This window comes from Ascaphus truei, chromosome 7 (assembly GCF_040206685.1).
Source record: "Ascaphus truei isolate aAscTru1 chromosome 7, aAscTru1.hap1, whole genome shotgun sequence".
In the NCBI taxonomy this organism is placed as follows: Eukaryota; Metazoa; Chordata; class Amphibia; order Anura; family Ascaphidae; genus Ascaphus; species Ascaphus truei.
Window position 1 is genome coordinate 24257661 of NC_134489.1, and position 22417 is coordinate 24280077.

The following is a 22417-nucleotide window of genomic DNA, read 5'->3' on the forward strand; positions in this document are numbered from 1 at the left end:
TCATCAGGGATGGAACATTTATTTGAGTTCCAAAAAACTGGATAGAAACTGAAAATAAGTATCTGATTACCATGTCACACTCACTCACACACACACACTCACACTCACACACTCAGGCTGAGTCCATGGTCAGCGCTTATCCGCTGACCCGTGCTGAGGCGCGCTGACGCTTGTCAGTGAGCCCCTGCAGCCGCAATGCGAGCGGCTTTAGCAGGGGCTCGCGCACGCTTCCGCAGGCGTGCGGAGGTGTAGCTCTTTAAAAAAAGTTAGTTTGTGCGCTCACGGGAGCGCAGGGCCAGTCACGTGAGCGGTTCGCCCAATGAGGGCGAACCAGCTACGTGACGTCACTTGCCCGCCCCCCGACGGCGCGCGAACTAAGGCCAGGGAAAGCACCCGCTTTCCCTCAGCCTCTGCGCGCCTCCGCACGGCTGCAGTCCCTATGGACTCAGCCTCACACTTACTGTGTTATTGTCATGTCTGTAAATGTAACATTCATGTAATACAACACCTTTCATCAGCAATACATTCTGAAAACATTGCAGCATTTACATTGATACATTTAAAGCTCACATCGTTCCATTGGGCTCCATTCCACTGAGGCACCCTTGGGTGACACGGCACCCTTGGGTGACACGGCACCCTGGCGGAGAAACCCTGCTGTTCTGTATCCTTAGAACTGGTCTCATGAACACTGAAGTAAACCTTCCCTTCTGGTTCCAGCCTCCCCAATGTTACAATGATAATCAGAAAGCTCCAGAACCGGACCTGTGGCCGCGGCCATCTCGCCGCCACCAAGTCTCCGCCGCGCGGAGCCCCCTCCCCCTCGCAGCCGCTTCTGCCAAGGTAAGTTTATTTAAGGGTTAATTGAGCGGTTAGGGTAGGCGGTTAAGGATAGGTGTTTTAGGGTAAGGGGTTAGGTTTCTGGCTAGGGAAGTAGAATAAGGAGTTAGGTTTTTAGGGGAGGGGATTAGGGTAAAGGGTTAAAGTTTTTAGGGTAGGGGATTAGGGTAAGGGGGTTAGGTTTCTGGCTAGGGAAGTAGAGTAAGGGGTTAGGTTTTTAGGGGAGGGGATTAGGGTAAGGGGGTTAGGTTTTTAGGGTAAGGGTGTTAAGGTTTTTAGGGTAGGGGATTAGGGTAAGGGGGTTAGGTTTTTAGGGTAGGGGATTAGGGTAAGGGGGTTAGGTTTTTAGGGTAGGGGATTAGGGTAAGGGGGTTAGGTTTTTAGGGTAGGGGATTAGGGTAGGGGATTAGGGTAAAGGGTTAGGTTTTTAGGGTAGGGGATTAGGGTAAGGGGTTAGGTTTTTAGGATAGGGGATTAGGGTAAAGGGTTAGGTTTTTAGGGTAGGGGATTAGGGTAAGGAGTTAGGTTTTTAGGGTAGGGGGTTAGGTTTTTAGGGTAGGGGGTATCGTTTGTATAGGGGTTAAAATTCAGGGATTTAAAGATAAGCAGCCGGCGGCGAGATGTACTGGCGGCGAGGTGAGTAGCGGTTAAACGCCGGCGGAGATTTGGTCGCGAGTAAACGGCCGCAACCACATGTCCTACACCGCCCCAGTGTCACCTCATCAAACAGAGCGCACGGTGCCCCGTTTACATGGGTTTGTGCAGAGGTGACATTAACAGGACGTATGGCTATCAAGAGGTTAAACCTTTTAAAGAGTCTGGGTTGGGCTACAAAAATAAAATGATTAAATGAAACATCCTGGTTATTCCAGCCTCCGGGGCATGTGCATGAAGGCAAACGTAGCGCAATTATGGGGCGATGCGTCTGTGTCACAGCACATTACTGCCATTAAAATGCCTTTTTATTGATACATACAGTATGGGGCAGTTACTCTGCCCCAGCACTGCGCCCCCTTGGCACAGAAACCCCTCTGGCTTTATTCATGCAGAGACAGAGGAGCCGCCCCCTCTGTGTATCAAACAGGGGAAATGCTCACGGATCCTGAACCCTCTGCGCTTTCTGTTCTTCATTCCCCGTAATCCCAGCCTGTCCCGGGGATAGTATCACGGGGTGGGGAAAGCGGAGTGTTTAGAGGGACTTGTTCCACCGTGGAAGACACAAAGGGTGGGTTCTTGAAGATCAAGTATCCTGAGGTCACTTCTAAATGTTTCCTGCCTCTAAAACAGCACCAGATTGTGCGTGGGGGTTTTGCTGGGCAAATCTGATGTTATTTCCTCCTACTTCTGCACCCAGAAAGACTGGTATATATATATAAATAAGAAAGGGACAGGCACACCATGTTATTTGTGTACAGTATCTGATAGGTACAGTGACAGAAGCACCCTCACAAGCAGTCTGGCTTATACTAGGTAAGTGTGTGCCCCAATCCCTTCACTGTATACAGAAGAATGTGTCCGTGAAGGAGCGGCTCTATGAGCCGAGACACTGACTCAGAGAACAATGACGCTGAGTTTAAAGCAGGGGAGCCGGGTTCAATTCCTGGTGGCAGCTCCTTGTGACGGGGCAGAGACCTGCACAATTTGTATGTACAGCGTTGCGTATATTGTCAGCGCTATACAAGAAAAGAAACATGGTTATTATTATATGGTGTATTCTGGGACGTGAGCAAGTAAAAGGTTCATGTTTCACACGTGAGAAATCCCACCTCCATCGGCTGCACCCGTTCTCTGGCCTGGCTGTCACCCTCCTGCATCGTGAGCACGCTGCCCTCTCCCACGGGCCCCTAACCAGTGGGGCTGAGATCTTCCCCAGTCCGGGGAAGGTAGCCTCACAGCTTATTGAGGAGGGGTCCAGAGACGTCAACCGCCAGGGACCCAAATCAGTTAGTATCTGTCTCCCGAGCATGTCCTGCTCTTTTCGGGTCTGTTAAAAAAACAAAATCACATTTTTCTTCATCTCTTACTTCTGAGGGTACCGCGGGCACCGTTAGGTCGCACTGGACTCCGGAGAGAGGTACATTTTAACCTCCTGGACACTTAATATTTCAAACGCTTATAACTTCTACACGGAGTATACCACCAGCTCATATTAACCTGTCCACAGATATGGTGGACTTCATGCACAGCTGTCCCCTCCCGCTGATCTGTAGTCGGCCTCGCTGATTTTTAGCCCAGGGTCACAGACTTTATTGGAATCTCACTGATCAAATTCAGCGTTTCCCCTACAGAATGGCATTTTGTGTGTGTGTGCAGAGCCCTAAATGCTGCTGATTTCAGCCGTCTCTGGGTGTAGCACATGGCTCTGTGTGGCTTCGGAGCCAGTGGGATAACATGTAGGCTCACAGGGATCAGAGCAGGATGCAGATAACTGATCTTTAAGGATTGTCCAGGTCTCCATGAGCGGGGTGGGACAGCGCGGCCCTAATGTGAAGATTGCACACAGCTCAGCGGGGGGAGTTAAATCTGGGGATATAAACACGGTTGCCGGGCGTCCAGTATTGAACAAGACTGACCTGTATTTGGACACTGTCCAGTAAAAATAAGAGGTAATACTGGACATGTATGTGTCCGGTATTACTCTCTGGACATAGTGACCTGCCAGCCTGGGGGGGGTCGCAGTATTTCCCCCGAGCGGGGCTGTTGCTAGGGGGCTGGGCAGCTACCTCCATCCTGACTAGCTGCTGCTAGGTAATGCAGCCAATCAGGAGGAGGTGTCAGGCGCCCTGGGGGTGGGGCCAAGAGGAGGAAACAGCATGGAGCGGAGGTGTGTGTGTCTCAAGCGTGTCGCACAGTGTCCAGTATTTTTGGCAACCCTAGATATAAAATATGACACAAATGTATATTGTCTGCAGCCCTACCATTAAAAAAACAGTGATACTGTGACTGAATGCACAAGAGAAGAAGCCATTTAAACATGGAGCCTGAGATTGCACATAATAAAAGCATGGGGGTGTATTTATGTCAGAAGAGCCAAGGAGGGGTATTGTTAAAATACATTATTTATTCTTTAAAAATAAAATAGTTTAGCTTGTGATTAGAAGAAGCGGGATGTGGGGCACTGATCTATAACTTTATAAACCACGGGGAGTCACTTTGTGGAACCCTAGAGCTGCTCCCCTCAGGGATTTGGGAAGCACTTATAGGAGCAGACAGGGGAGAGTTATAGGGAAAAGTTAGAAGAGGAGATTTATGAATTTATAAAAATGTTTGTATAAATACATTGGGATTTATCTGTCCTTCCTGAGTACAAAATATATTGGCAACATTATAAATGACAGTGTTACAAACATGTATAATGTATGAAAAGGCCAAAGTCTTGAAAGAACTTAAAAAGGAGACGGGTTTGAGAAACGGGTAAATTGTTCCAGAAGTGGGGCGTGTGATAAGAGAAGGATTCTTTATTGAACCTTGGGACCATGAGCAGGCTTTAGGAGGAAGATCTAAGGAGATAAGGGCTGGGTACAGTAGGGGTGAGACCCTGCTCAGATAATTAGGTAATGTGTCCAGAAAGTATTTGAAGGTAATACAGGATAAATGTACATTGCGTCTGGACTCAAGAGATAGCCAACCTAGCTCAATTAACATATCACAATGGTGGGTGTTGTAGATACATATTAAACCAAAACAACATATTGTGTTTGGGGTTCTTATTATATACTATGTCACCATAGTCAATAATTGCAATGCGCCTTCTGAACAAGGAATTTAAGCAGGATTTCTTTCTACAAAGTGCACCCAGTTTGTAATAAATATTGGATGTTAGTGCATCAATATGCAAACCAAATGTTAGATGAGTCTAATCAAATACCCAAATATTTGAAATTGGTTACTGAGGCAAGATTAGTGTCAGAGTTGGTTCTGATCAGTAGCCGTCATTCTAAGCTTGAAACGTTTAGCCTTAAGTATCCTCCTGTAGTTACTGTTTTGTCATTGTTTAAAACAGTTTGTTTTGATTGATCCAGTTTTCGACCTTTGGAAAAATCAGATTGCTGACATTTTCAAGGTCAGAGAGGCTGGAGCTGCCTGTATATACTGTGTGATGGTGTAATCTGCGTATAAGTGCGTAGAAGCTGTCTTACAAAAGGACAGGAAAGAGTTAGGCCCCCAGAACAGAACCTTGGGGGGACCCCAGGGTAATAAAAGGTGGTAAGTGTTAGAGCCTGAGTAAGACACATATTGGGATCTTCCTTATAAATAGGAGAGAGCCCAGTTTCATGAGGCTGATCTCAATAGAAAATGATGCTTCATTTCCAGTGTTTATCGTGTTTAACTGAAAGTGCACGCTGGCCAGTCAGTGGTGTTTTTTCGGTTAAAAACCGTAATCCCTAATTATAACCAATGTTTAAAGCAGTGGCGTAGCTGGACATGCTCGGGGGCCTGGGCAAAATTTGGCCGGCTACTCCTGCGCATGCGTGATCTGCACTTGCGGGCTCCTGGTGCGCATGCGCGATCAATGTTTGCCGACCACGCATGCGTGATTGGAGCTTGCCGGTCACACAAGTGCATGAGCGACCTGCAAATGCAGATCGTGCAGATTGATAGATTTGCGCATGCTGCGACAGATATGGTCAACCACGAGAGCAGGCCCCCCAAGAGCGGGTGCCCCCGATCTTTGCCCCGAGCTGTTGCTACGCCACTGATTTAAAGGCTTCGCTACAAGTTACTGCTGTGAGGGGCACACACCCTTCTCCCCTTCTCCCCTCTTGTAGGATATACTGTATGAAAGGTGTGTGTTACATTACCATGTCTTTACATGCATGCAGGAGAATTGCTACCTCCAACACATTTAGCTTTAAAACCTCTGTATAGGTGTAGCCATGTATCCTCTTGGCTACTAATCTGCCCTGCCTAACACATATGCCCTGGTACTAGTGCAGGCTGTGTTAGGGTTAATCTGGGTTTTCACCTGCAGTGAGCAGCTTCCTTGAGTGACAGGGTGGGTGGGTCAAGGGCCTGTGTGCTGCCCTATCAGGGGCTCAGACCTAAGACCCCCCCTTGGGTACATAAGGGGCTGCAGGGCTAAATGTAGTGGTTGTTCTGTGCGGTTCGGTTCAGTTCTCTGTGCTGAGAGTTGGGGGTGAGAAGCCAGGGCTCTGGCCACCTTCCTTCCCCCCCCGCAGGGGAGTGGGATACTGCCCTTTATTCCAGCAGGGTATAAGGGAGCTAAGGATAGGCCTCAAGCTCCTGGGTTGAGTCCAGGGACCGTCCTAAGAAGTGTACCGGCTGTATGCTGTATCCTGTTGGAAGAATAAGGCTAAGGCCCCGCTCCCAGAGTCAGCGCACCTGCGCTGCTGACAGGCGGTGCGCTGAGATACACAGACCGCGATCTGCGGTCTGTAGGGAGCGGGAGCCGTAGCGGGAGGTGGGCGGGAGGTGGGAGGTTTGATCGGGAGGTGGGCGGGAGGTGGGCGGTTTGACAGGGAGGGGGGGCGTGGCTTGAGCGGAGGGACCCGCTACTCTCCCCCCCCTCCCTCCACGGACTCGGGCTGGAGCTGGAAGGTAAGTTTAAACACACACACGCAGGCACTCATTCATACACGCGCACACACACACACAGGCAGGCACTCACGCACTCATACACACACACACGCGCGCACACACAGGCAGGCACTCACGCACTCATACACACACACACACACAGACAGAGGCAGGCACTCGGGCACACACACACACAGACAGGCACTCACGCACTGAGACACATACACACACAGACAGGCACGCACTCAGACACACACACAGAGAAAGGCACTCACGCACTCAGACACATACACACACAGACAGACACACACACAGACAGGCACACACACAGAGAAAGGCACTCACCTGCTTTCACTCCACACTCCTCCCCGCTCCCCGAAGCCTCTCCTCCTCCCGAAGCCTCCCCTCCCCATTGGCTCACAGCCACACACGTCACGCGTCAACGCTAGGAAACACCATTCTCTGGTGTCTCCAGCGGCTGACGCGCGACAGCGTGTAGTCAGCTGTGCAGCCAGGGGGGACCGGGACCGGCTCGCGAGGATTCCCCTGCTGGTGGGGAACTCGCGACCCGCCGCCCGCGCCAACGAGCGCAGCGGGACCGAGGCCTAAAGAACCATCCTGTTTTATACTCCTGCCTGAGAGTGCAGTTAATCCGGGGGGAGTACAAGAGGGTTTTCCTGCAGGAACTGCAGCCAGCTCTGTGGGGGCATTCTGGAGATGGACGCTCTGCACCGAGTGCTAAGAATATCCCTAAAGCCTGTCCTGTCTTCCCCACTAACACCGGCGGAAACTCAGTATCCTGTGAGCCAAGCAGGGGAGCAGCACAACAACACCAGGTAACAGCGAAATCTCCCAGGGGGTGGGGGAACACCTGTTACATAGGTATAGTTTATTATGCAATAAGCAATGTTTGAATCTTTGACACATTGCCCGGTTTTGATACTTTAAGCACCTATCTATGAGAACCAGTGCTTGCGGCTGCACAATGGGACTGATCCCTCCCCGCGGTACATTTTTCAACCTTTTATCTTTATATCTCCTTCTGAATAGGGCACACGGATGTACACTACGTCATTCGAAATGCAATGCCATCAGTATATAGATTGATATCCTTATCGCAGGCAATGCTTTAGCTGAGACTGGGGCTGAATTGTATTTATTGCTGATAAGCAAGTCCTTCCCTGCTGGGGTGATATCAGAGTTGGTGATTATATTTAGTTGTTTCCTCCCTTCTGTATGTAAAAGAATAAAGGCAATTGGAGTTGCTGCAGTGAAGCGTACACAATGAGGAGTTACTGTTGGCTATTCATGTTGTGTTCATATAAATGGTATATTGGGTGATACCAGCTGTTTGACGTTTTTCTCTGTGAGTACTATGGAGTTTCCCCGTATATTTCCGCTTTGTATCTGTATATGTTTTTTTAATTCTTTCTTTATTAACCACTTTTTTTTAGAACAGTGAACATACAATACAAAATAATACAGTACAAAACCATACAATAAAATACAAAAATTATATTATACATATGTATATGTATTGATTATTAACTAACAAATATAGACAGTCACCAATCAAAAATATACAAAACAAAAGAAAAAAAATTCGGTTGATATGAAACAAGTCAATCCCGTGCTTGATAAACCCATTTTATCCCTTTAGTTCTCACTTTGGCAGATGATTCCTCTCTCCTATCTTCACCCTGTTCTGTTACCAGTGAACTCTGACCAGGGTCGCCAGGGGAGTTCACATTTTGTATCTGTGTATGGTTTAAGCACTTGCACTTTGATGTACGTTATTACAGTTTTGAAACATTGACAAAGAATTAAATAAACCGGTTATTTATTTAAGACTCGTGTGCCACCGCATTTCTCTTACCTGGATACTACGCAGCGCCCGGCACTGCACCCGTCAGGCATGTTTGGCTGTATATGACCGGTAAGGTGGGCACTTCTTCTACACGTGTGTCTAGGTGTGTGTGTGTGTGTGTGTGTGTGTGTGTGTGTGTGTGTATATATACCAAATAAAAATATTACTTGTGAGCACATTCACATTAATGAAATTAATAAATGATAATCAAGCTTGAATCAATTTAAGGTCTTGATAGACAGGATGGGTAGGGGGAAGAAATGGTGGGGAGGGAAGGATGAGATCGTGCGGGGAGGGGATGGATTGTGGATACAATAATAATGTTGACACTCACACGGCCATGTGTGAGTGACTGCGCATATGGAGATTACATCTTCTCTGTGAATCCTCAGACCGCTTCTCTGGTTCTGGAACACTTGGTTCTCTCAGAAATAGAGAAAATACCAGGGTTGGTGCAAGCTTAGCTTAGCTTCTCCATTTTGACTTTATTTTTGTTAAATAAATCATGACACGGTGTAATATGTCTTGTGTTGTTGTTCATCTGAGGTTGTATTTACCTAATTTTAAGACCTGCTAAGGAACAGATGATTGTTATTATGTCCTGATATGTAAAACCATGGAATTCAACGAGGGTGTACTTTCTTTTTCACACCACTGTATACATATAGTGGAAGACAAAAGACTTAGAATCCACAGCTGCATTCAACCTGAACCCCTTCAGTGTACGAGAAAAGTAGTGGGTAAATCGATGAGGCAGCAGTTCCTTATAAACTGAAACTCACCAGCAAGTAGAAAAATAAAAAAAATGTTTAAAATATACAAAAACAAAAACTGAAAACTCTCTCCTCCTGGTGGGCCTGGGTTTCCAGATTGTGTTGGTGTTTTTGTATATTGTATGTTGTTTAATAAACATTTTTTATTTTTCTTCTTGCTGGTGAGTTTCAATTTTGAAGGAGCTGCCGCCTCATCGATTCACCCACTACTTTTCTGATACTAAACCTTTGAAGAGACGCTGTTGGGGGTAACTGAGGTTCTACAAACAGCTGAACGGCATGGGAGCCCTATCAGCTGGAGGAACAGGACGGTGGATGATCGGGAGTACTTCAGTACTCCACACCGGCATACATGAGACACAGGGATTCCTTGTAAGTTTTGGACTTTCACTGAGGACTTCATTGTTGTTTCATCTGAGGGTTCGAAGTGCCTTCATTCTATTATTCCCCATCTTCGTGTTTCCTATCATCCTGTGTATATGAATACACCCTCTGAACCTCACCTATGCTCCGTTTTTGATGCAAGTATATACTTACATTTGTATTTGACTTTTTGGTCCTGAGCTTATACTTGGTTTCTCTATATACCCCTCCAGTGTACATCTGCGTCGCCCCAAAGGCAGACAGCCTTTGGCGCAGCTAAAGGGTGTGAGCTGTTTGCTGATGTTAAAGCTTCTCTATTTCAAACTGAAACTCGCCAGCCCTTTTATCCCCTGTACCCAATTTTACAACTCTATCTGTCCATGAAACGCTTGTGCATTGACTGTATAACCTCTGTTCATTTAATGTAACTGTGACGGGAGCTTTGTGACAGGCTATGAATAATACACCACCAAAGATATAACTGGGTTGAACTGGACGAGACTTAGATATGATAAAATATAATTTATTCCTTGAAAAAGGTGAACACACGAGATATACAAATAACAGACAAAATATGGACACTTACTTAAAGGTTAGGACAAGAAAAGCTATCAGGATACAGGATGGGCCATTTCTTCCATAATTCAGTTTCAGATGAAGACATCACAGCAATACATGAAGATCATGAAGACACATGAAGACATTTGAGTAAGGGCTGACACTGGGTTAAATACCATTTCAAGCCCATCTCTTAACCTTAGATGCCGAGTTGGCTAGAAAAAAAATCTCTTTGAAGCAGATTTTGGCATTGTATGTGTGAAGTATCACACTTAAAAACACTCAGTTCCTTGGTTCCTGCCCCCAGTATAAACAATTAGGGCAGTTACCTTTTGATCACTGGCCTATGCTAATTCTTGCAGGATGCTCTCCCTGCCTTATTTAACACAGCAGATGGAGTCTGCATTTTTCAGAGCAGATCCAAAATTCCCATATACACTGTAAATAACTTCATAACTTCAGTTCAGTGATACTTACTGGCACGCGAGACATATTAATACATTCCGGCACGCATGACGCTCCCAATGAGACTAAATACTACCGTGTAATACTAAAATTAAGAGAGATATTAATATCTGTCTCTTAGTACCGGCGAGACATCAGGTGTCTGTAATCCTTATGTGCGAATCAGTCCCACGAATACACATATGTAGCTTTTAGCACGTTCAGCCGAGGAAATCTCATAATATTCTTATATTTAATAAGGTCACTCATTCTGTAGCCCCACTCCTAAATCAGGGGCGTTTGACCAGTCTACCAAATGAGGTGTCTGGCAGGATACTATGGTTTGTAAGTGTGAGTTATAACACTCCCAAACCACTCCAGCTTCCTAAACATTTGGTCGCATTCCTTAGTAGGCAGGCATCTTTGAGGATAACTTAAACAAAGGGCTATAATCACTATTCAACTATTAACCCTTGCCCTCCCGGATGGATCCCAGTGTTTGTGTGGTGCAGTCACTGGAACAGAAACAATACATTTTTACAGGGGAATAAACAGTTGGATGGCTGAAGCAAGGCAAAACCACATTACTGGACCCCAGTCCAGTTAACCCCTTGCTTCCCAGGTGAGAGTAGAGGGTGGCCAAATGGGGTGTAACCCCTTTAATCCCGGGCCAAATCCCCTCTCTCTTGACAGTAACCATGTATTTTTATAACTCTGTGCCCAGGACGTACCTGAAAACGAGAGGTAACTCTCAATGCATTACTTCCTGGTAACACATTTTATAAATTAATTAACTACATCACCCAGAACGGGAGCGGATAGGGAGAGACACAGCACGCATACATTATAAGTTACTGTATACAAAACACAGTAACTGTGACACCATACATACGTTAGCGTGCTGTGTGCTGTGTGCTGTGTGCTGTGTGCTGTGTATATCCAAAGAGAGGAATACGCATGGTACTGAAGGCAGATGAAGATTTCCCATTAGGCCCCGGCCCAGGGCGGCAACATTTTGGGGCGGAAAAAATATCCACCCCCCATATACATTTGCCGGGCTCTCGGGCCTGATGTTTGCCGGGCTGAGTTACCAGAAGCACAGGGCTCGCGGCCCTTTAAATGTCAGTGACGCCACGCCCCCTTGCTGGATGCACCTCCCCTCAGCGCGCGCTGTGTGTTGCTGATGGTTGCCATGGCCGCGGACACCAGGTAACGGCTGAGGCGGCGCGTGCGCAGAGTGGGGGTCCCGCGGGGGATTGTGGGAAGGGAAGGACTGCACTGTGCTAAGGCGGCCGGGGGATACCCGCGACTGGACTCCGGAGAACCGGACTGCGCTATACCTGTGACACAGAGCCCCGGCGATATACAGGCCCAGGGACCCGTGCCGGCCGGGCCCTCCCTGTCCCCGGGATGGACCCCTCGGTTCTCCGGCGCACTCAGGAGTCCTTGGGGAAGGTGATCCGGAAGCCGCCGCTCACCGACAAGCTGCTCGGGAAACCGCCATTCCGGTACCTGCATGACATCCTGTCCGAGGTGAGACCTGGGGGACAGAGAGAGGGGGGAATCCCGAGGGAAGGGGGGACAGAAAGAGGGGGAATCCCGAGGGAAGGGGGGACAGAGAGACGGAGAATCCCGAGGAAGGGGGGGGACAGAAAGGGGGAATCCCGAGGGAAGGGGGGGACAGAGAGGGGGAATCCTGAGGGAAGGGGGGGGGACAGAGAGGGGGAAACCCGAGGGAAGGGGGGCCAGAGAGAGGGGGAATCCCGAGGGAAGGGGGGGACAGAGAGAGGGGGAATCCCGAGGGAAGGAGGGGACAGAGAGAGGGGGAATCCCGAGGGAAGGGGGGGACAGAGAGAGGGGGAATCCCGAGGGAAGGGGGGGACAGAGAGAGGGGGAATCCCGAGGGAAGGGGGGACAGAGAGGGGGAATCCCGAGGGAAGGGGGGGACAGAGAGGGGGAATCCCGAGGGAAAGGGGGGGACAGAGAGAGGGGGAATCCCGGGGGTAGTGGGGGACGGAGAGAGGGAATCCCGAGGGAAGGGGGGGGACAGAGAGGGGGAATCCCGAGGGAAGGGGGGGACAGAGAGGGGGAATCCCGAGGGAAGGGGGGGACGGAGAGGGGGAATCCCGAGGGAAGGGGGGGACAGAGAGAGGGGGAATCCCGGGGGTAGAGGGGGATGGAGAGAGGGAATCCCTAGGGAAGGGGGGGACAGAGAGGGGGAATCCCGAGGGAAGGGGGGGACAGAGAGGGGGAATCCCGAGGGAAGGGGGGGACGGAGAGGGGGAATCCCGAGGGAAGGGGGGGACAGAGAGGGGGAATCCCGAGGGAAGGGGGGGACAGAGAGAGGGAATCCCAAGGGAAGGGGGGGACAGAGGGGGAATCCCGAGGGAAGGGGGGGACGGAGAGGGGGAATCCCGAGGGAAGGGGGGGACAGAGAGGGGGAATCCCGAGGGAAGGGGGGGACAGAGAGAGGGAATCCCAAGGGAAGGGGGGGACAGAGAGGGGGAATCCCGAGGTAAGGGGGGGGCAGAGAGAGGGAATCCCGAGGGAGGGGGGGGGGCAGAGAGAGGGAATCCCGAGGGAAGGGGGGACAGAGAGAGGGAATCCCGAGGGAAGGGGGGGGACAGACAGAGGGAATCCCGAGGGAAGGGGGGGACAGAGAGAGGGAATCCCGAGGGAAGGGGGGGACAGAGAGAGGGAATCCTGAGGGAAGGGGGGGACAGAGAGAGGGAATCCCGAGGTAAGGGGGGGACAGAGAGAGGGAATCCCGAGGGAAGGGGGGGGCACAGAGAGGGGGGGAATCCCGAGGGAAGGGGGGGGCAGAGAGAAGGGGGGAGAGAGTCAGGGGGATTCCCGAATAAAGGGGGGACAGAGAGAGGGATCCAAGTTAGAAGTTATGTAGAACCTGCGGGGGGGGGGGGAGTCAGAGTATGTGGTGGTAGAAAAGGGATTATTGGGGTGGAAAATGGGCTATAACTGCCACCCACCCTGCACAGGAGAAACCTGGGGGGAGAAGGGGAAATATCAGTGAGACTGAAGTGACGGGTTATAAATGTGTCTAAGTATCTGTGTATGTGACTAAGTATATACCCCAGCAGTGTATATATATATTTGTTTGCCCCCCCTTGGCTGTGTTGCGTGGTTGTCTCCCCTGGTAGCTGAACACCATTGTGTTGTTATGGTGAAGATGTTGCCATTTATTAATCTGCCCCCGTTATCTTGCTGTGCGGCCCATTTCCTGCTGTGGCTGCCAGATTAGTGTCGGATTAAGTGATCACATTGAGGATCGGACACAAGGTGTAAACATGACTTCATATCTGCGGCCTCTCCCTGGAGATGTGTGAAAACATCCAGGTATTACTTAGCAACTAACACCAACTGTAGCTCAGGCGCTGCCGACTTCCCATGGGCCATAGAGAGTCCATTATTACTCCAAAACACTCCTCTTTACACACACACTAAATGTTAGAACCCCTTTTTTTGTTTTGTTTGGGCTGTTTGTGAGACGTTTTTCTTTTCCCTACACTGGTTGCCCCTTTTTATTATGCCCTATAATTGTCACGTCACAAGGACCTTAATAAAGTCTATGTGCCATATACAAGGACCATAATAATGTCCAGGTACAATATTTGGGAATCTGTTGGCTCCATGTCGGTGAAGTTGACTTCCTCAAATTAATTGAACTTCATTCCATTCAACGTGGAATAATCGGCTTCACAGCCCAATTCATTCAGGCTTAAGTGATATTGAATGGGTTTTGTGCCAAACATTTGTTGCATTCTGGACAAATGAAATAGAAATGAACTTGGGAACACAAACGCATCTGAGCGACAACAGTCATCCTGCAGCTCCTGGCTGGTATCAACACATCTTGTTTTTTGTTCACATTTTTTTGTTTGTTTTTTTCCGATGTAGGTTTTCCTTTCACCTTTCTGTGTATTTCACTTCTGCAGGTGATCCGAACCACAGGGTTTTTCAAGGGTCTGTACACGGAATCGGAGATGAAATCAGATAATGTAAAGGTAAGTGTCAGGCCATCAACCCCGTACCACAAGTCCTCTTATCAAGCACTTAGTGCCACAGGAGGCTGGCTGCTCACTTTCAGATTCTTACTGTATAATGCGTGACCTGTCGTTAGATTTTTTTTTTTTACTTTTTTTTTTTACTTTTTTTTTTATAGCACAAGTGCTTGTCTAGTATAATTTGTGTAGACATATAGCATCTCCCAGTGTACCTGATGTGTTCGTCAACTTTACATGAATGTGCTTTCCGACAACATAGAATCCGGGCAGCACATTCCTCAGCTCTCGCCTACATGGCAACCTGCAAAGAAATATCATTATTGTTGCCCAGTTACAGCTGAGACACATGGAGACTGCACAAGGTCACCCACAGAGGTTTATGTGCCATGCTTGATGGGTTTGTCAAGCTGTGACAGCTTCAACCAATGGGTTAAACTTGTAGTTCACTCATCCATCGAAGTCACCACATGATACTAGTAGTGAATATACATCTGCAGCCAGAACACATTGTTTATGAAGCTGCAGTAATACTTTCTGGGTTCCTCTACATATTGCTTTCTTGCTCTGACCGTCCTGGTCAGGGGCAGCCTGTGATCCCTTCCTGGCAAAAACCTATTCATAGGGCTTTTCTGGGTTTATACCTCCGCAGTGTACACTTGGAATGGCTCAGATAGTGTATTGTACTGTAAATGATCTATTAATTGCTGGGGCTTAAATAGTAGCCGGTGCTTAAATTGTTGTCGGGTACAAGCACAGAAATTGTAAATAGTGGCCGGGTCTCAATAGTGGCCGGGCCAACCTGCATGTGTACCAGTGCATGTCAAAATAAAAGGGGAAGATGGCAAACTTGTTTACCAGTGCTGTCGCTGTTCGTTTTAGAAGTGCTGTTTATTAACGTTATATGTTTTAGCCATAACAAACCATTTATTATAATTATGGCTACTTAACGTAATTTACGCAGAGGAAAACAGCGGAGAAGCTGCAGCTCGTAATTTGAAGTTGATCTTAAACGTATCCATGACTGGCGCAAGATGAAGGAAAAACTGGGAACACCTGATCAAAGTAAGAAAATAAACGTTTGGAGGGCACAGGCAGGAAGTCGGGAAGGAAATCGGTGATCAACTGATGGATTGGATAGCGGCACATAGGGAACGTCTGCGTAGTGTGTCAAGAAAAAGGATTAGAAGAAAGAATGTTGAGGTGTTTGCTGCTGCACACGTCAAGAAACAAGAACGTTTTATGGCAAGCACAAGGTGGCTATGTGGCTTTATGAAAAATAAACAATTATCACTGGGAAGGAAAACGGCAGTGGCACATAAAGACCCGAAACTGTTGATTGACAAACTAGTGTCCTTTATTACTGTCACGGGAGGCCGGAACTTTTAACACTTTTTTATACCGGGATCATTCAATAGGCAAAACAAGGTAGTGGAATAAAATGGTGTTTATTCGGGTAAACCCACATACACACAATGAATATACAAAATACAGCCGAAATACACAGTTACTGGGAGTCTGGGGGGTGAAAAGTAGGCTCAAATAGGTGCAGGGCGCCTGCTTTGGAAGGCTTACCCTGACCGTGAAATCCCTCCCGGCTTCCTGGTCCACTTTTGGACTAGAAACCCTAGCCGCGACTGCTATGTTCTAAAATGAGAACTTGGACCTTGCGTCTGACTTAGTCTCTACAGGGCAGGCTTTCTTAGCTCCAAAAATGAAGCCGGTTGCTCTGCTATTTGTAACAGAGCAACTTTGGAAACGCCCACCCGCGCTTCATTGACTCACGCCGCAAGATCATCTTGTTCTCCTGACTTGGGCATCTCCTTACATACCTTCCGCTGTTGTGTGTTCAGCATGGAGGTAGGAGGAGCGACCAATCAGAGCGTGGGAATTCCCTCCCACTAGCCAATAGGAATAGGGGCTTGTCCTTTGATGTCAGAGGAGGAGACATGCCAAGCCGGTTCAAAAAGCTGGGTGGGCGGGAAATGCGAATTAGCCAATGGGAAATGCGCCTACGAGCTGTATCTCCCCCAGCTAAGGCTGCGCTTATAGTGCCGTCGCCGGCGACGGTGAAGTCGCGCTACGGTTGCTGGAAAAATCTAATTGACTTGACTTCTAGCGACCGCTCCGTCGCGTCGCGCTTACTATAAACGCACGTGACGGCTTCAATACACTATAAGTGCAGCCTAACTCATTGCCACCCGCTGGGCAGGCTCCGCCAGGTCTGGCAGACTCAAAAGGTGTTCCCACAGGGTAACCTTTGTTCTCTGAACCTGGCAATTCGCCCTTCCTCGCCCACCATACGGTTTTGTCACATTTGGACATCCTCCCTCCTTTTGAACTCCTGATGTCTATAGTTTACTACATAATACTTCTGGGGGGAGACCTGTACCGTTAAGGAAAATTGGTCTGGGATATCTGGGCTCGAAAACAAGGAGCCTGGGGGACACTGGGTAGCCACGGGGTAATTCAACCCGCGTACCGGCAAATCATGCCTGCTCACCGGGGAGAATTAGGGGACTACCGGTAACTTTGGCCGCCGAACTCCTGCAAACAAAATAACTGAATTTCTACCCAAATATCCCAACTAAAACTTGCACTCAGGAAGTTTCACGTTTCTGGGGCAAAGGGTACATGAAAAATGGAAAAGCAGGGGACTTTTTAACTTTGACATGTTATGGTACATGACCCCTGGCTTATGGTGCTATGGAAACAAAAGAAACAGCACAAAACGCAAATAGTGAAGTAAATCAAGATGTTATTACATAAAATATAGGGATAAGTATTCAGCGTACATCAAAAAATTAGAACATGAGCATTGAGTGTGCAAAGCACACAAGTTACCAATCGGCAATTGGAGTTCAGGATCCAGGAATAGGTCCCTCTGGTAGACGTCTCGGATGGTGTCTGTGTGATTCCTCCTCATGAGTAACCAGTCGTAGTAGACCCGTCTCAGTAGAAACCCTCCCTCGATCGGGTGGTCTCAGGGGCATCCAAAGTTCATTATCGGAGATTAGCACGGCAGCAGTCTTATAAATAGACAGTGAAGGAGACACCCCAACACTCTGAGTGTGCTCTAAAACCGGCACAGCAACAACCGGGAGCGGTCACTCTTACAGCAGTGTCCTCAGTTGGTGGTGTTGTCGCTCCTTCGCAGTGTCGCGCTATGACATCACAGGGGCGGTCTGCACGGCCCGATACACAAGAATGAAAATAGTTCTAATAGAGCCAGTGTAAGCAGAGAATATACAACACCCTACTAGGCATAAGTAAATAGTTAATCCTATGCGTTTCGTAGTATGACACTACTTCATACATTATTGTATCGTTTATTATTGTACGTTCAGAACATCAACAGGAGCGCTTGGTGAAATTTTTCTCTTTTTATCCAGTAACCTATTGACCAGGCGTTGGAAGGTAGCCAGGGCATTCTTCATCCTAAATGGCATAACTTAAAATTCATATAAGCCACTCGGGGTGATGAATGCTGACTTCTCCTGCGCGTCCTGTGTTAGAGGGATTTGCCAGCACCCCCTTGGTTATTTAGTTAAACCCTTTGGCCAAATGTTCAGGTCCTAACACTACACTGTGAACCCTTCCTTTTACCTCTGTATGAGGGGAAACAACCATAGTAGGTCCTGTCCATACAGCAAAATGTAAAAACCTCCCAAGTTAAAAAGGTGGGGGGGGTGAGTTGGGGAGAAGCAGATTTGCTCGAATTGTAGCTGGGTACAAGCACGGAAATTGGAACTAGTGGCCCGGGCTATTATTCGAACATTTACGGTATTTATTTCTGCATCTCATACTTCCTCCCTTTGCACAGCTATATGTTTGTAGAACAAGTCAGGAGCCATCAATAAAATAAAGTATTGCTTACCCAATTTTGACGATTCCCTCACAAACATGGGATTTTAATGTTGGAGAGGAAGGTAGCGCTCAGGATTAAGGTGAGTGTGTGTGAGATTCACATACAGGTTCCCAAGGGACACCTCTGCTGTTACAGCCACACATTACTGTGATCCCCTGGACACCTCGTCTGTATTCCATGTTCAAATGCTTTGGAGCAAGCTGCAGCATAAATGCACAAACTGAGTACCTAAATGTATTCAGATACTCAGTACTCATACTACACACCGAAGCATGATCATATTTAGGGGTTCAGATGTAAACAGAAAAACGAAGGTGTCCATTGACAAAGGTGTGATAGTTATCGTTTTATTGATCGTTAAGTGAATGACCTTTAACCATTTATATTGTCTCTCACACTTTATTGGATGCTTCCCTAAGTGGTATTATGTTGTACAATCTGTTTATTACCAGGGGCTGTGAGTAGGGGCATACTAAGTATTATTCTCCAGTGCAGTATGTCTGCTGTTGAGTGATGAGCTGATAACAGAGGTTCTACCTCTTCTATATGTGAATCTCCTCAGGATAAGGATGCCAAGATCATCTTCCTGCAGAAGGCCATTGATGTGGTTGTGCTGGTGGCCGGGGAGTCGCTGGCGGTGAAACCTGCACGGGTTGTGGCCGGACACGAGCCAGAGAGAACCAATGAGCTGCTCCAAGCCATTGGGAAATGCTGTCTGAACAAGGTGAGCTTCTGACGTCACAGGGCAGGGCTCCTCACTGTCACCAAACTGCAGGCCTGAGCTTTACCTCCAGGGAATGGAAGCAGGGACGCTGTAGTGGATGCAGAATATGTAGGGGAGTTCTCTGGGGGTCCACTCGGGAACAAAAGTAACCTCTAAAATCTCAAGGCATCTCAGAGAGAGACACAGCTGTTTTCATTAAAGAAGCAATCTTTTTTTATTTTATTTTTTACCTTACCTGTACCAGGGGAATGCTAAGTTACATAAGATTTACATTCTTTGTAGTTTCTGAAGACCTACAAATATAGTCACGGGGCCACCAATAGAAATCCGCAGCATAATCTCCATGATGAAGTTGCAGCTTTCTTTTGGGCACAGCCAGAGGTGCTCCGGAGGTTGGTTGCCCACATAAGAGCTCTGGGGGACCCTCCGGTTTAATCATGGTCAGGGGAGACTGCTGCTTTAAAGTATTGGTGCAGTGATGTTGAATAGTCCCTTAGGGCTGTATTGGTGTCAGCACAGCGGTGTGTTTGTGCTGCCTCTTTCTGTGGGTAGGGCAGCTCAGAGCTATAAGTGGCAGCAAGTTAATTCGTCATCCCTCACTCCATCCCTTCCAGCTCTCCAGCGAGGACGCCGTGAGAAGGGTCCTGGCGGGGGAGAAGCCAGACCTGAAAGTGAAACCGCCATCAAGTTCCAAATCTCAGGACAAAGAGAACAGGGAGGCCAAGGACGAGGAGCGGAAGGGGCACAGGGAGAAGGAGGTGAGCGCATGTTCATTGTGGGGAAGTAGGAGGTGCCTGGTGCTACCAGACATCCATCCAGTATATAATACTTATATATATATATAGAGAGAGAGAGAAAATAAGGTACCTCCATGAGTCCAGTATACCATATCAGCAGCAGGTATAGGGAGACACGTGTCTAGTGTATCCTGTCGGTATACACAAGCAGCAATTACTGACACACACAATAATCTCCCACCCACTAGTATAATAGCAATAGTAAAAACATGAGCAGAACTCACTATTGTAGAGATGTGGATCAGTCCTGGCAGGTCCAATGATGTGCATCCGTGTAGGTAAAGCAGCAAGATGAGTAGAGAAAAATGGAGCACCATCCAAGATGAAAAAACAGATCCAGAGGGGGCTCACTCATAAAAAACAACAGACTTTATTGGACCATACAAAAAGACCCCTAAAGAGGCAGCAAAACGTTGCGTTTCGCACGTATAGCGCTTCATCATGGTGTAGGGTTGTAGTAAAGATCAGCATGTTTAAATTATTAAAAGTGCGCATGATGTCAGACGATAAGACACGCCCCCATTACGTTTCTCTGTAAGTTATAACGAGCGCGGGTTCCCATTGGTTTACAGGGAATCAAAGCGAGGAAAGCTTTATTAATAACAGAATGGGTAGGTGAAAGGTCTCTGATGTCATGCGCACTTGCGTATACAGTAACGCCTCCACGTGGGTGCGTGTCCATGGTCGGTTAATTCAAGGGACAAAACTTTATTATTACAATGAAACAGACAAATTAACCCCAGAATGCCCAGATTTGCCGAAAATGGAAAGAAAGGTTTGAAAACAACAATCACATATTCATAAAAGCAGGACAGTTAATAATATACCACAAGAATAATGCAAATGACATGTCAAGAATAAAAATAAATAAAAGAGAGACAACCGAAAGTGGGGTGGAGGGGGAAAGGGGAGGTGGGGTATGGGGAGGGGTGAAGGGGGGGCGGGGAAAGAAAAGAACGAGGAGGGGGAAAGGGAAGAGAAGACAAAGCAGAATGAGAAATTAAAAAGAAAAATAATAGATGAAAACTGGTAAATAAAAATAAATGCAAAATATGTAAACCCCAAAGGGTCACATGACATGTCAAACGCCTCTATGAAAAAGAGAGAGGTTTATGCAGAACATTACATTACAAACATTAATCATATTTTAACAAGAATCTGATTTATAACCGCCCATAATAGCAATTGAGTAGCAAAAGTACCATCAATAAAGATTAATTATATATGTATGATGATAAATATAGATCTATGACTAAGCAATATTCACTATTAATAATAAATCACTAATTTTGAAATGACTCAAAGCTGAGAGGGTGTTGGAGAAAATATTAGGATATTACGAGGATATAACAGCACATTTCTATTCCAGGTATAAGCCTTACTGGGATCAATCCTTACAGCTGGAGAGCACTCCATGACATAATAAAAGGAGTAGTAATATTAAGCATAGTGCCCCCCATCAGTGCTGCCCCAATACGTTTCATAAATCAGGACTAGCATGAAATGGAAAAGTAGTCATTGAGAAGAGGGGGGTTGTCACTAAGAAATGATTGGAGTATAATACATACTGTACTATAATATCCATAGAAATCCGTTCACAATCCAGGGGGAGCACATAAGGGAAATAAAACAAAATACAATCTAAGTGCAGACAATATGACAATCAGTGAATGAGTTAAATATTGTGTCTTGGCTCTTATGTCCAGCCTACTCACAAGATGTCGATAAAATACGGGCAATTGGGAACAGTTTTCTTTGCGGGAAGAACCTCTACTTCAATTGTGGTGAAGATCTCCAATCTCCGAAAAACAGCAGTGTATGTAAGGAAGGAAAAATACCCATAGTGCAGACCAATCATAAAAAAACGTAACTTTTTTATAGGGTTAAAAATGAACACTTACAATAAAAACATTCAAATAATGCATATATCACAACACTGTGATGGAAGAGAGTATGCTGTGGACATCTGGCTCACCCCCTGCCTCCGGTCTGCAATCACTGTGTGAGATGCCGCTATGTTGAGCTCTCCACCTCCGGGGCTCCCTCTGAGGCGTGTCGTCACGTCACCTCCGGTTGGTTGCGACACGTCACTTCCGGTTGGTTGCGACGCGTCACTTCCGGTTGATGTTTCTGGGTCTGCAATCTCTGTCCCTGTTTCTCTCCTCCAGTGGGCGGCTAATCCGATACGTGGCTTTGTCAGGACACTCATTAATGTATAGATTGATCCAACCATTTACAGTGAGGTATAGGTGAGAGGCTGACTTTAAAGCTTAAAAAACATAATGATAGAGGGCTCTCCCCAGCACTGTAAGAGTAATATTAAACATAGTGCCCTCCCATCTGTGCTGCCCCAATACTGTACATTTCAAACCAGGAATAGCATGAAATGGAAAAATAAATTAATGGGAAAAAAAGGATGGGGGGAGATTTTTATCAAAAGAAAATGATTGGAGTATAATGCATACTTAATATCCATATATCTATGTAATTGCACTAATGTATAGATTGATCCAAACATTCACAATGAAATATAGGTGCAAGATTTAATTCAAGGTTCAGGCAATAAGGGCTGGATCAGCAGTGAAAGCCCAGAGGACTACAGAAAGTGACCCAGGTCCTAGTCTGT

General features: G+C 47.2%; 1 protein-coding gene across 6 annotated transcripts in view; it reads left to right on the forward strand.

The window, feature by feature from the left end:
* Window positions 1–11612: 11612 nt before the first annotated feature.
* TRAF3IP1 (TRAF3 interacting protein 1) overlaps window positions 11613–22417 on the forward strand; it is a 30586-nt gene continuing 19781 nt past the window's right edge. For all 6 annotated transcript variants that reach the window (XM_075607368.1, XM_075607370.1, XM_075607369.1 and 3 more), the window contains exons 1-4: window positions 11613–11916; window positions 14337–14405; window positions 18833–18994; window positions 19609–19752. In XM_075607368.1, the coding sequence (XP_075463483.1) occupies window positions 11794–11916; window positions 14337–14405; window positions 18833–18994; window positions 19609–19752 (498 nt within the window). In that variant the 5' untranslated portion in view covers window positions 11613–11793. The remainder of the gene's footprint in view (window positions 11917–14336; window positions 14406–18832; window positions 18995–19608; window positions 19753–22417) is intronic.